The 12,806-nt window shown below is 62.0% G+C and overlaps 3 protein-coding genes and 4 non-coding genes across 8 annotated transcripts in view; 2 read left to right on the top strand and 5 right to left on the bottom strand.

Moving 5' to 3' along the window:
* LOC115275783 (surfeit locus protein 1) overlaps positions 1 to 208 on the top strand; it is a 1,944-nt gene extending 1,736 nt beyond the window's left edge. Inside the window, exon 5 of the mRNA XM_029919537.1 lies at positions 24 to 208. Coding sequence (XP_029775397.1) covers positions 24 to 93 — 70 coding nt within the window. The 3' untranslated portion in view covers positions 94 to 208. The remainder of the gene's footprint in view (positions 1 to 23) is intronic.
* Positions 209 to 395: 187 nt separating this feature from the next.
* RPL7A (ribosomal protein L7a) lies at positions 396 to 3,650 on the bottom strand. The gene is made up of 8 exons (XM_029919540.1): positions 3,511 to 3,650; positions 2,871 to 2,991; positions 2,311 to 2,460; positions 1,728 to 1,868; positions 1,449 to 1,528; positions 1,037 to 1,167; positions 698 to 767; positions 396 to 569 (listed from the first exon to the last, which is right to left on the bottom strand). The coding sequence occupies exons 1-8, from the start codon at positions 3,511 to 3,513 to the stop codon at positions 465 to 467; spliced, it is 801 nt and encodes a 266-aa protein (XP_029775400.1). The 5' UTR covers positions 3,514 to 3,650; the 3' UTR covers positions 396 to 464.
* On the bottom strand, positions 862 to 928 carry LOC115277165. The gene has a single exon (XR_003902270.1). It is a non-coding gene; the product is annotated as a small nucleolar RNA SNORD36 (small nucleolar RNA).
* On the bottom strand, positions 1,235 to 1,306 carry LOC115277162. The gene has a single exon (XR_003902268.1). It is a non-coding gene; the product is annotated as a small nucleolar RNA SNORD36 (small nucleolar RNA).
* LOC115277163 lies at positions 1,607 to 1,681 on the bottom strand. The gene has a single exon (XR_003902269.1). It is a non-coding gene; the product is annotated as a small nucleolar RNA SNORD36 (small nucleolar RNA).
* Positions 2,545 to 2,617, bottom strand: LOC115277166. Its single transcript, XR_003902271.1, has one exon. It is a non-coding gene; the product is annotated as a small nucleolar RNA SNORD24 (small nucleolar RNA).
* Positions 3,642 to 9,877, top strand: MED22 (mediator complex subunit 22). Of its 2 annotated transcripts, XM_029919535.1 has the most exons (5): positions 3,642 to 3,804; positions 4,239 to 4,414; positions 5,530 to 5,610; positions 6,609 to 6,817; positions 9,237 to 9,877. In XM_029919535.1, exons 2-5 carry the CDS (start codon positions 4,292 to 4,294, stop codon positions 9,424 to 9,426), a joined length of 603 nt encoding a protein of 200 aa, XP_029775395.1. In that variant the 5' UTR covers positions 3,642 to 3,804; positions 4,239 to 4,291; the 3' UTR covers positions 9,427 to 9,877. The 2 variants fall into 2 exon arrangements, with proteins under 2 accessions (XP_029775395.1, XP_029775396.1); XM_029919536.1 differs by lacking the exon at positions 3,642 to 3,804 and having other exon boundaries at positions 3,885 to 4,414.
* Positions 9,878 to 12,806: the final 2,929 nt, after the last annotated feature.

Below are 12,806 nucleotides of genomic sequence, written 5' to 3'. Positions count from 1 at the left end.
GACTGTCGTCTTTTTGATCCAAGGTATGGACTCTGCGCAGCCACATCATACCTGTGGGCTCAGAAATTCCTACGCCGGACTCCTGGTGTGTGAGACTAGCGGGTGTAGCCCTTCCCCCAAGTCCTGAGCAAGCGGCCGATTCCCGGAGAATGGTTTTCATGTGGGATCAGGTGCCGCTGGCACAAATAAACCTCCGTGCTACACGCTGTACCGTGCTCCTTGTCGTTTCTGCTGGCGCCAGTTAACCCGTATGTGACCACAGTTTTAATGCCGCTTTTCCCAATCAACATAGCGCACAAGGCAGGTTTGACACAACCCCAGCCCCGCAGCGAACAGTGACCTCGCCACAGTCCTGACACGTGTTAAGATGACAAAAAATTCTACTCCACCTCAAATGCCGACTGGCACTGGCTGAAAGAGAGCCTTTTATTACTTTTATGTACAGAAAACTCAACAGCGCCCGCTCAGCCCAGTTTGGTGGCCAGTTCTTTAGCCTTCGCCTTCTCCAACTTGGCGATGCGAGCCACCGACTTCGGACCCAGCACGTTGCCTCCCCAGTGGCGGCGGATCTGCAATGACAGAGAGGCAGTTGGTGCTGTGGTTCTGATGCGGCCCAGTGGGACCGCTCGAGGCAGCCAGCCCCTGCCGTCGGGCCCGACTCCCCCCGAACGACGTCCTGTGCCCCGCTGCGGCTCACCTCGTCGTATCTGTCGTTGTAGTTGGTTCTGATGGCTTCCACCAGCTTAGCCAGAGCTCCTTTGTCTTCCCTAAGAAAGCAGGGGGCAAACGTGGGCCGTCAGCCTCTCGGTTACCTTCCCAGAAAGCAAGAATGGTCTCATTTCTAGCCCCAAACACAAGGCCTTTGCCTCAGATACAACATGACCACACAGCTTGTTCAGGTGAAGAAATTCGTAACCATCATTGGCAAAGATGCACATGAATATTGCCTTAGGGCAGAACGTTTGTTCTCGAAGGCGAATCCTGAGAAACGAATGCGCTTGTGCTGCTGGAGCCTGGGGGCGCCCCGCATACTTACGAGTTGACCTGTGTGAAGGCGACACTGGTGCAGGTCTTCCTGTGGACCAGGCGCCCCAGCCGGGCCTTCCCCTTGATGATGCAGTAGGGGACCCCCATCTTCCGGCACAGGGCCGGCAGGAAGACGACCAGCTGGAAAAGAGCATCAGCGCTGGAGCGTGTACTGCCCTGAAGCAGCTGTTTCAAAGCGAACTTAGCGACTGCTCAGGGTTAAAAAGCTCCTGTTTTACACTTCAAGGCTGAATTCAGCGAGAAATTCACATCATTGCAGTGGCTACCCACCGGACCCCTCGCCAGCACCGTCCTCGGTGGAAAGCCCTGTGGCCCCCGGAGCCAGACTCCAGCTTCCTCCACCTTCCCAGTCCCGACACGAAGGCCCAACCCGACTACACTTAGAAGCCAGCCACACGTACCTCGATAGGATCCACGTCGTGTGCGATCACTACCAGCTGAGCCTTCTTGTTCTCCACCAAGGTGGTGACGGTGTTAACCCCTAGGACGCACAAACGGTTTGCGTGAGCATCCACGGGGGCTGCTCGGGTCGCGAAGGCGGCTCTCCTACGGGCCGGCTGTGGCTCAGGGTTAAAAAGCTCGGATTTTGCTCTCCACAGTGCTTCCAGGAGAAGAAATTCATGCATCACAGCCAACAGCCTGCCCCACCACTCCCCCTCTTTGAGGAGGGGCCCACTCACCAGCGCGAAGGACAGGTGGCCTCTTAGTGGGGACATCCCCTTTGCCGGCAGCCTTCTTCTCAGCCCGGGCCAGCAACCTCTGCTTCTTCTCTTGCTTGGTCTCCGGCCTGTATTTGTGGGCCAGCTTCAGCAGCTGAGTAGCTGCAAGAACAGCGGTCAGTGTAGGCGTGCGTTTCAACCTCTGACCTTTGCTCCTCAACTATCGCTCTAAGTCCCTGTCCCGAAATCTCAGACCCCAGGGCGCCTGGTGGCACAGTTAAACGTCAGTCTTGATCCTGGCTCAGGTCATGATCTCCACATTTCTGAGTTCAAACCCTGAACAGGTCTCTGCGCTGATGGCGTGGAGCCTGCTTTGGATTCGGTCTCTCCTCTCTGCGCCTCCTGTTTGTGTGTGCCAACCCTGTGCTCTCAAAATAAATGAACTCTAAAATAAAATAAATCTCAAGACCACGAACGTGGTCACTTTGGTCTGGAAACCAAAGGTAACGTAAGTTTTAGTACCCCAATCTACTGGCAATCCCGAGCTCAGAGACCCCGGGTCCTGCAGGGCGCACTCAGGGCGCGCCGGCCCGCAGACCCTCACCTGTCTGCCGGTCCAGGGCCTGGGTGAACTGGTTAATCGCAGGAGGCACTTTGAGCCGTTTGTAGAGAATAGCCCGCTGCCGCTGCAGCCGGATGTAGCGGGGCCACTTGACAAAGCGTGTGAGGTCCCTCTTGGGCTGGATGTCCTGACCTGAGGAGTTAAGGGCAGCGCTGTCAGTGAGGCTCCAACTCCAGGGCTGGTCGGTGTTTGGCGCCACTCAGAGGAGGGTGTAGGTGCATCAGCGATCTTGGTGGTTTAGGGTCATCACCATCTCTCAGATAGCAAATATTCCCTCACATCATCTGCACGCAAACACCGAGGATCGCGGGGGGCCTGGCGACCCTCCTGCTCATCCCACAAGCGGCCCAGCGACCGTCACGGCAGCGGCCAACGTGTCTGGGCCGAGCGCTGCTTTCCCCGAGGCCACGCACGCCGCCCCGCCGTTACCCACGTCCCAGCCCGGGGGAACCCCGCACCCGCCCCTCCGCTGGGCACACGGCCGCTTTTCTTCGCCGACGACAGAACGCCACCCGCTGCCGCGCCCCCTCCTCCTCACTCACCGATGCCAAAGTTCTTGGGCCTTTTCTCAAACAGGGGATTGACCACCTTCTTGGCCTCCTGCTTCTTCACGACAGCCGGGGCCGGGGCCACCTTCTTCCCCTTGGCCTTCTTCCCTTTCGGCTAGGCGACAAGGGACGCCCAGGTCAACCCCGCGCTCCCGCACGCGCTGCTCGGGGGGCGCCCCGGCGGCCGCCCGTGGGCATCGGCGATCTCGGTGGTTAGGCGCGTCCTCACCGAGGCTCAGACGGCAGATACCCTTCACGTCACCTGCACCACCCGGGCGGCCGCGCCCGCCGCGCCCCAGAACTACGCGCCCCGACTCTAGGAACCGGCATTCGGCGGAGGCCCCGGTACCTCTCGCCCCAGGCCGCCGGGGCGACCCCCAGGGCGCTGCAGCGCCTAGGCCCCGTCGCTCCGAGCCCCGCATTGCGGCGCTGCGCTCCGCGCCGAGGCCCCTCCTCTCCCCACTCCCCGCCCCAGCCGCCGGGATCCTACCCGGCCCAGTGCCACCTCGCCAGGCCCCGCGGGGCTCCCCTAGCGCCGCGCGGTGAAGGGATCCCCCGCACGGCGACGCCCCGACGAGGATGGCACTGGATAAAAACCAGACCCAACTCGACCGAGACCCGCGCGATCACTCACCATCTTGGATGGCTGGAGGAGAGAGAAAGGAAAAGGGAATTGTGGGTAATATGTAGGCGACCTCGGAGATCGCGAGAACTGGCGCCTGCGCAGGATTTCGGATTTAAAGCAACAGGATCGCTCTTGCCCGCCTCCGGCGGGGGGCGGTGCCTACCGCGCCAGCCGCGGCGCGTCGGAGCTGGAAGTGAGCGCCGGGGAGACGGCGGCCTGGAGTCCGGTCTTACAGGGAGAGGCGCGCGCTCGTCTCCACCCCGCCCCGGCCAGGTGCCCGTCGCCCCGGGCTCCGCAGACCAGGTGGGGGCGGCGGAGCGGGGTCTCCGTCTTTTCCGAGTGTGACCCTCCCCACAATGCGGCTCCAAGGTCGCGAGTTCCGTCGGTCGGCGGCGCGCAGGCCCGGGCCAGCCTGTCGGGAGCGCGCAGCCGCAAGCCTACTGGCGCGGGGAGGGAGGGTGGTCCGGGCCGAGCCCCCCCACCCGCGCTACCTGGAGCGGCGGGGCCGCGGGCGCGGCGGTGGCCGTAGAGTCGGAGGGGCCCTCTAGCGGAGGGGCCGGGGAGGGCGCGGACCTCGCCCTTGAGCGGTCGGGACGCGAGCCCCCGCAGTGTGCTTGTGTGTGGATGGTGGGACTGGTCGTGTTTGACGGAGAGGGGCTCGCCCGAGATCCCAGTTCTGCTGGGGGTGGCGGTGGGCGACTGAGGCTGGCTACGCTCACCCGGACTCTGGCGCCCAGGTGGCGACTGGTGGCCCCAGATCTCGGTCCCTGCGCTGCCTGAGCTCCCCGCCATGGCCCAGCAGAGAGCTCTGCCGCAGAGCAAGGAGACACTGCTGCAGTCTTACAACAAGCGGCTCAAGGACGACATCAAGTCCATCATGGACAACTTCACCGAGATCATCAAGACTGCCAAGGTGGGCGTGGGCGGGTCGGAGACCAAGGGAAGGAGCGGGGTCCAGAGATGGTGGGCAGGGGTGTGCTGAGTGGCAGACCTGCTCTGGTCACTGAACACGGAGCAGGTGCTCTGTGCCAGGTGGTGAGGATACAGCAGTGAACACGCAGGCCTGGCCTTTGTCCACGTGGGGAAGACCCTGGGGAGAACAGTAGGGACGGTCGGCAATGACAAACAGGTCAACAAATGAATAAACAAGTCACTTAGTTACATGTCCTGGCGAGGCAGCAATAGGGGAGACTAGTCAGATCGCCAGAGCTCAACGTCCAGCGCCACTTACCAGCTGCCTGGGTCTGAACGGGGACCTAGACTTTCCAGTGCTTCAGTTTCCCCTGCAGCCTAAAGCCCTCTGGCAATTGGATGACTTTTTGAAAATGGTTGCTGTGGGGCCCAACGCGGGCCCAGATGTGGTGGGTGTTGCTAGTGAGTTCCGTCAGGGAGAAAAGTTGGGGAGGCCCTCCCCAGGAGGGTAGCATGGCCAGTGTCTGGGTGGGGCTGGGGGGCGGTGCCAGGCAGCCGCACTCCTGGCGCCTCCGTTTACTGTCAGATACCTTGAGTGCCCTCCCCGGTCTGCCCGGCCTCAGCTGTTCCCGCCTGCGAACCAGGGATGGCAGTTGGGGCTTCAGTGAGAACCTCTAAGATAACAGTGGTCACGCGTTTAACGTGGTGCCCGGCATCCTGGAAATGCTCAGTGAACAGTCTCTTGAAAGATAGACCCTGTGTTTTTACCAGCTCGGCAATTCGGTTTACTCAGTGCCCTGCCCGGGCTAGTGACCCCATTTCATACGGAACAAGGCTCCACACCCCAAAAGACTCGGCCGAGACGTCCCTGCTGTTGCGAGGGGCCCATGTGGCGTGCACAGACATCCCCTTGTCCCCACGAAGGTGCCATCAGCTCCAGAAGAGAACAAGAGGGGGCGTGGCTGAGCGCTGCCCAAGGTCTGGTCAGCAGCATCTGGCGAAGGTGGAGCGGACAGCAGACAGACAGGAGGCGGCTGGCGTGGGTGTGCCGCCGGCGGCCGGTCCCCTGTGGGCCGGGGCACCTGCTGATTCTGGGCTTTCTTGTTTGTCCTCCAGATTGAGGACGAGACGCAGGTGTCGAGGGCCACTCAGGGCGAGCAGGACAATTACGAGATGCACGTGCGAGCTGCCAACATCGTGAGTCACTAGGTGGCGGGCACAGCCCGGGCGCCGGGCGTCTCGCAGTCCCCTTGGGGGCTTCCTGGGTGGGGGGCAAACTGCTTCTCAGCAGACTCCCCCTCAAGAGGAGGGCTGTTAGTACAGCCATGTGAGGGGCGGCCGACGGCAGCCACATCCTGCACCTGAGTGCTGTGCCGTGCTTCGAGCGGGGGCGGCCCACCTTTGCTCCCCCAGGTTCGTTGCTCACAAGTACATTGTGGAAGGAAAGAGGGTGTGCATTTTATTTTTTTATTTTATTTCATTTTATCTTATTTTGAGAGAAAGAGAGAGAGAGTGCGCGAGCGAGCGAGCGCGAGCGTGAGCAGGGGAGGGGCAGAAAGAGAGGGAGACAGAGAATCTGAAGACAGGCTCCAGGCTCTGAGCTGTCAGCACAGAGCCTGACGCAGGGCTCGAACCCACGAACCGTGAGATCATGACCTGAGCCGAGGTCAGATGCTTAACTGACTGAGCCCCCCAGGCGCCGCTGGGTGTGTGTTTCAATCCCTTCTGATGTTACAGAACAAGCACATCAGCCAATGTTCCCAACGATGTGTGCCTGCAGATGAAAACGTGCAGGAGAAGCCCAGCGGGCTCACGCCTGGCTGACCTGCTTGCTGCCCCCCAAGGGAGCACAGGGCGGGCATTAAGCAGGGCGGCAGCCTAACCTGGGGTTTGAGGCTCTTCCAAGCGGGTGTGAGCTCGAGGAACCCCAGTGATAGGACAGCAGCACCCCCTGGAGCGGAGGCGGGAGGCCACCTGAGGGTGGGGGCTGGGAAGCTGGTGGCGCCAGTCTCCCAAGCATCTGACGCAGTCCGGGTGGGAGCCAGGGTCCCTCCGTCCTGTGGCCCACCGTCTAGTTCTCTCCCTTCCCACAACGACCCCGGGAAGGTCCGTGCGCTCCTCCCACACTATAGAGCAGGAAACAGGCAGGGCCGCCCGGCTGCCTCCCCACGCCGCCCTGCTCCTGATGGCCGCAGGTCCGAGCTGGCGAGTCCCTGATGAAGCTGGTGTCCGACCTCAAGCAGTTCCTCATCCTCAACGACTTCCCCTCGGTGAATGAGGCCATCGACCAGCGCAGCCAGCAGCTGCGGGCGCTGCAGGAGGAGTGCGACCGGAAGCTCGTCGCCCTGCGCGATGAGGTCTCCATCGACCTGTACGAGCTGGAGGAGGAGTACTACTCGTCCAGGTACAGATAGGGCGGGCCCTGCGCACAGCGCACCCGTGGGCCCGGCCCGGCCAGCAGCCCCGAAGGTCCCGTCTTCCCAAGCCCTTCCTGGCCTTGGCAGCACAGCCCCACGCCCGGGTTTCAGAGCAGAGCTTGGTCAGAGCCACTGACGGACAGACAATTCCTACGGACCTGCCAGGCCCTGGGCAGCAGGATGAAATCACGGAACTCAGGGGTGGGTGGGTCGGGCCCAAGGAGGGCGAGCAGGAACCGGCATTCCTGGGGGGCGCTGCTGGCTGCCTCACTCTGGGCCCGTGTCGTTCTCTCAGCTCGTTAATTGGTATTTAAACACCCCCGCTGGGACCAGGTGAGCGTCTCCCAGCAGCCCAGGCTCCCGCCCAGGGTGCACAGGACGCCAGTGCCTGCCTAGGGGTGCAGTTCTGCATGGGCATCACTAAAACCATGGTGTGTGACGGGCCATGGAGGGGTGGGAAGGAGGAAGAAACTCAAGCAGAGGGCGGCCTTGAAGGCCGGGCCAGAGGTACCTGGGCCCCACTGAGCTCCTGTTCGCCTCCACCTGGTTCACAGCCGGGAGCCCTCCTACATGCTGGGCCCCAGGGGTACAGCAGTGGGTGGGACCTGTGCCCCCAGCCTGCGTGCGCAACTTAGAATCCCCAAACTGGAATCTTCTGAGCTCTGGGGGCCTGAGAAATCAGAGTTCAGGTGTGATTCACACGGAGGGGAACGGAGGCTGCAGACTGGGTGGCCTCACACCTCTGTCTGTCTTGGCTGGGAAAGTCAAGTCTCCGTTCAGACGGAGTCTGTGCCCCCGGTGCCCTTGCCCACACTGACCTGTGGGGTTTGCTCTTCCTGTGTGGCTTTCAAATGCCCCTTCCTGCCCAACGGAGGCCATGCTGGGGCCACAGATGCCCAGAGCCAGCACTGTCTGTGGCCCGAGCCTCGGTTTCCCTGCCCTGTACTCAATGCCAGCCCTGACCATCCGTGGCCAGCTTGGTCTATGGGAAGGCATAGTGTCCCTGTCTAGCTGGAAAGGTTCTAGACTTTTCCAGAGGGTTCTGGGGGCAATCTCTGGTCCCCAGTATCCATTGGCTCAACAGACACATGGCAAGTACCTTACACCCTTCAGAGAGGGGTCTGAGTAGGTCTGGGGGGGGGGGGATCTCCGACCATGCCAGGGACATGGCTCCCAGGCCTACTGGATTTTGCATGATCCCTTCATGTCCCTGCGTTTGCTATTGTCCCCAAGGGCCAGGCGTGCGGACTAAGTGTTACAGGACAGTAACTGAGCCCTCCCGTTTGAGGTTGGGGGCCGGGGCAGGGGGTGGCCATGAGGGACCTGCCCAAAGTCACTCGACAAGACTGTAGGGAACCCAGGGGCTCCCCGTGTCCTGCCCTGTCAGTCTCCACTTCACCCAGGGGGTCCCTTGCCATCCCTGGCACCGCGGGAGGCTGAGTCCCTCCCTGGGCTGGAAACACCCGTAGGAGGCCGGGCCTCCGTCGAGTCAGGGCCAGCAGGCTGTGCGCCCCGCCCCTCGAGCACCCAGCCCGGGCTGCTGTGCCCTGCATGCCTGCGTCCGTGCTCGCCCGCTTCCTGCTCACAGCTTGCTCTTTCTCTGCCTATCACCCTGCACTCTCCTTGGGCTGCTGCCCTGTGCCCAGACCGCTGAGGGCACGAGGAGCAGGGGAGGGAGTGAGGGCTGGGGCAGGAGGAGGGAGCGAGCCAGTTAGACGGGTATGGGGACCTCTGTGCTCTGGTCATCCCCTTGACAGCCCTAGCGAGCCGTGTTCCTCACCGGGGTCCTCACCCACGTCTGCCCGTGCCCAGGGAGGCCACCATCGCAGACCCTGGGTTAGAGGAGGGGGACTGAGCGCAGGAGGCTTAGGGGCCTGTTGGAGACCTCACAGCTGGTATAGTGGTACAGAACAGAGCGCCAGGGTCTCTGGTTCTGATAAGCACCCCATCCGGACAGAGTCCCTGCTGAGCAGAGACCCAAAAAGAAGACCAGGTCTCTGCTTTTAGGTCCTTGCGAAGCGTAGGGACTGTGGAGAGACCATGGCAAGCTCTGGGCGCTGCCCTCCAGGGACCTGTAGGAGGACAGCCAGGCCAGGGAGGTGGCAGCACAGGCTGCTCAGCCTTGTGGTGGCCAGCGGGGAGGGGCCTGTGAGGTCACTCAGGTGGCCAGTCCTGGAAGGCCCCCCTCCAGGATGCCCTGTAGGACCCCAAAGCAGGCGCGGCCCCACATACCCCCGTCAGCCAGGCTTGCCTGAAGCGGGGCCAGCAGAGGAGGGGAAAGGAAAGGCAGGTTCAGGGTGTGGTCTGTTTTCTTACCTCTGCTTCTGTCTCGCTCCCCGCCCCGCCCTGGCTTCCACCCATCTCTGCCCGCTCCTGTCCCTTCCTGGGTTTCTGGTGGTGGAAAAGCTCAAGTCTTTGCGGAGCTAATGACCTGCCTCTGTGCGAAGCGTACTGGAGGCTGGACCTCGACACAGACTCTGCCGATGGCCTCTCCGCCGCTGCGCTGGCGTCCCCGGAGCCCGGCGCTGGCCCCCTGCAGGTCGCAGCCCCTGCCCACTCCCATGCCGCCGGCCCCGGCCCCACGGAGCACGCCTGAGCCTCCCAGGGCTCCCCTCCCTGTGCCCCTAGGTTCTTAAGTCTGGTGTGGCCTCCTTGACCTTGATGTTGGGGGAAAGTAGTTCCTCGACCGTTCCCGAGGTAGCCCATCCCTCTGAGAGGTCCACTCTGTTCGCTGTCCACCTGGCCTGCTGGGCAGGCGCTTCCTGGACAGCATGTCCAGGCCAGTTGTGGGGCCAGAGCACGCCCTGCTGTGTCAAAGCCACAGGGTGGCTCAGAGTGGACGATACTAGCCAAGTGCAGACTCCACCCTCGGGTGTCCTGTGCAGAGATGCACCTGCTTTGTCCCGGGGGTCCCTGCTGGCGGACTGTCCCCTTGGGCTGTGGCGGGGAGGGATGCCCAGGGCCAGGGACCCTCCTCGTTCCGCTGCACATGTTCTGGCGGTTTTTGTAACGAGACGGTTGAATAAAAACAGCACTGCCATTTTGCATCGGCTGGCTCGTTCTTGCGGGCCCTGGCCCAGTCTGGCATCAGCCCTGGCTCCCCACTGGCCACGGGGAGAACAGCTGCCAGGCTCTGCCTGGACAGCCCAGGGCTCCGGGTGGGCCCTCCACCCGTAGGGTCTCTGGGCGAGCAGGGGCTACTGGCTGCGCTCCCATTGCCTAGACCCATCTGGGAGCAAGAAGGTCCTTTGGGCTTGATGACAGGAGAACTTCTGCCATCACTGCACATTACAAGGTCCTGGTGGCTGCGCTTCCGGTCCATTCTAGTCCTCACCTGAACAGGCGCCGGGGCCGCTGTTCCCCACACTACAGGGAGGGGGTTGAAGTGTTGAGCCGGGAAGGGAAGCACCAGGAATCAGGACTCAACCCAGATGGAAGGCGAGGCCCAGGGCCTGGGTGCCAGGCGCCTCGGAGAAAGGGGGGGGGTCACACAAGGAACTTGAAGGGGCTTCTCCCTCCTACAGCCAGGCAGCTCCCCGCCGCCACCTCCTCTCCAGCCCGCGCCCCTGGCAGCAGCCTCACTGGAGAAACGGGCCCTTTGTTTCCAGCTGTCTCAAGCCTGCTTCAGGCAGGTTTCGCCCCCATGACCCTGGCCGTGCTATGTGGGTTAAGGTCCCCCATGACCTCTGTGTCGCTAAACCCTGGTCAGTCCTCAGTCCTTACTGCTTGTGTATCCCAGGGGCTTTACTGCAATAACATTCAAACCCTGGCAAAGTTATGAAAGTCGCATGGAAGACCAGCCACGCGGGTGCCCTTCTGGCTTCACCTCTTGCACCTCTGCTTGCTCCCTCGTCTGCAAAATCCACCTGAACTTCAGCTGCAGACCTCAGGACACCTCAGCCCTGAATGCCGGTCAGCTGGCCTCTCCAGGGCCCAACGCCAGCATCCCGCCCCGCATGAACAATTGCCCCGTAATATCATCTAGCCTCGTGACACATTCTTTTTTTTAACGTTTACCTTGAGAGAGAGTGGGGGAGGGGAAGAGAAGGAGAATCCCAAGCACACTCCACTCCGTGTTGTCAGCGTAGAGCCCAGCACGGGGCTCAGTCTCAAGAACGGTGAGATCATGACCTGAGCCCAAACTGAGCCACCCAGGTGCCCCTCGTGACACATCTAACTTCCCAGTTGTTCTCCAAGTGACAGAGCAGGTGGGGAAGGGGTAGACACAGAGGGAGGCAGAGGATCCCAAACGGACTCTGCGCTCACAAACTTCGAGATCTCCACGTGAGCCGAAGTCGGATGCTTAACCGACTGAGCCACCCAGGCGCGCCCCCAAATGTCTTGTTCTATCTACCTTCATCTTGCATTGCAGTTAGTTACTACTTCTTACAGCCTTTTGAAATCTAGAACAGGATCAGGGTCAAGTACCATTCCACTCTGAAGGCAGAGCCAAGAGAATTCGCTCAAGGACTGGAGGTAGGGAATGAGGGGACAGGGTGGCCAGGTCTGACTTCTGTGCCTGGAAGCAGGGAGTGGCCGTAACTGCGAGAGAAGGCAGGCGGTGGGGGAAGTGGGGCTGGGGAGGCCGGGCCCCCCGTTCTGTACATGCGCATAACAGGTGTCTCATGTCCCAACGTGCGCCTGGAGCTCAGGGGACTCACAGCTCTGAAGGGGGTGCTGCACAGTGAAGAGTTCACAGAAAAGGGAAAGGAGACCCATGGAAGAGGGTAGGTGTGGAGGAGGAAAGCCTGCGGCCTGGGGGCGCCCGGGGTCCCTGAACCTGTGAGGACAGGACTTCAGGGAGATCAAACCCTCCAGAAAACTCTCACAGAGAAAGTAACTTAAAATTAATAAGGGCCGTGAGTCAAAATTTGCACTCAGAACTCAACTCTCCTTCCTGCCCTTTGATAACCCTTTGGCATCGACCATCTCCCGTGCAGACAGGACCTCAGCAAAGCATCAAAGACACCCCCCCCCCCCCGCCCGCTGCTCCGGAGATGGGGACGCCGGACTGAGAACCCCAGACTTGTGCGGTGTGGACTGGAAGAGGTCACGTCACCTCCCTCCCTTCCTACATCCCTGTCCCTCGGTGCCTCTGGCTTCGATGGTTAGAACCGACAGTGCCAGGAAAAAACCCGATTACGGCTCAGTGAGTGTCCTGTGTAGACACCGGACTGCACTGAAAATCTATGGGGGAGGGGGGCAGACGACGAAGCCAATCTCTCCTCAAAATGTCACCTCACAGCAGAGATCGCGGGCAGAAAGTTAAATTCTTGGCGCTTCGTCAGAGACCTTTCCAAATAGCTTTTGAAACTCTTTATAAATCCAAGTGCCCGCCCCCTCCCTCCCCTGAGGAATAAGGCCTCCCCGACTCACCCCAAGGCAGCCCTTAAAGGGCTGGGTGTTGACCGTGCCGCGAATTAGGGAACAGGGGTGCGGCGGTCTCCAACCTCGGGCGGGACACTCCCCTCCCTCCCCTCGGGAGTCGCGGGACAAGCCTTGTCCTAAATCTTAGCCCGTGACCGCACTGCCCAGAGCAAAGACCCCAGTGGGTCCTCCCGACACCTCGCGTCCCTCCTCCGGGACCTTCCTCCTCGGCGCTCGCCGTGGCCCGACTCGTCCTGCGCTTGCCTGACCTGCAGCCAGCGACCGCCCACCCGCCGGGCAGCCGGGGACGCCGGTGCTCTCGGAGCGGGCTGCTCTCGCCGGGTCCCGCTTCGGATCTGAGTCCCCGGAGGGCTGGACCGCGGCAGTCCGGTCCCTTCGCCCCCGGGTACCGAGCGCCTGCAGTGTACGCAGCACCGTGCCCGGAGTGGGGCGCGTAGGCCAGAAAATCCGAGCAGCAACGCCCCCCGCGCCCGCGGGAAGTGGCCGCGGGCCACGGAAGCCGCCCCGGGCCCACAATGCTCTGCGGCCCGGCCCGCGCCCGTCTTCCGGCGGAGCCAGGCCTGGCTAGTCAAGCACCGCGCGCTGGCG

This window comes from Suricata suricatta, chromosome 13 (genome assembly GCF_006229205.1).
Source record: "Suricata suricatta isolate VVHF042 chromosome 13, meerkat_22Aug2017_6uvM2_HiC, whole genome shotgun sequence".
Taxonomy (NCBI): Eukaryota; Metazoa; Chordata; class Mammalia; order Carnivora; family Herpestidae; genus Suricata; species Suricata suricatta.
Note: the sequence above shows the minus strand (reverse complement) of the source record. Positions and strands in the feature narration are given on the sequence as shown.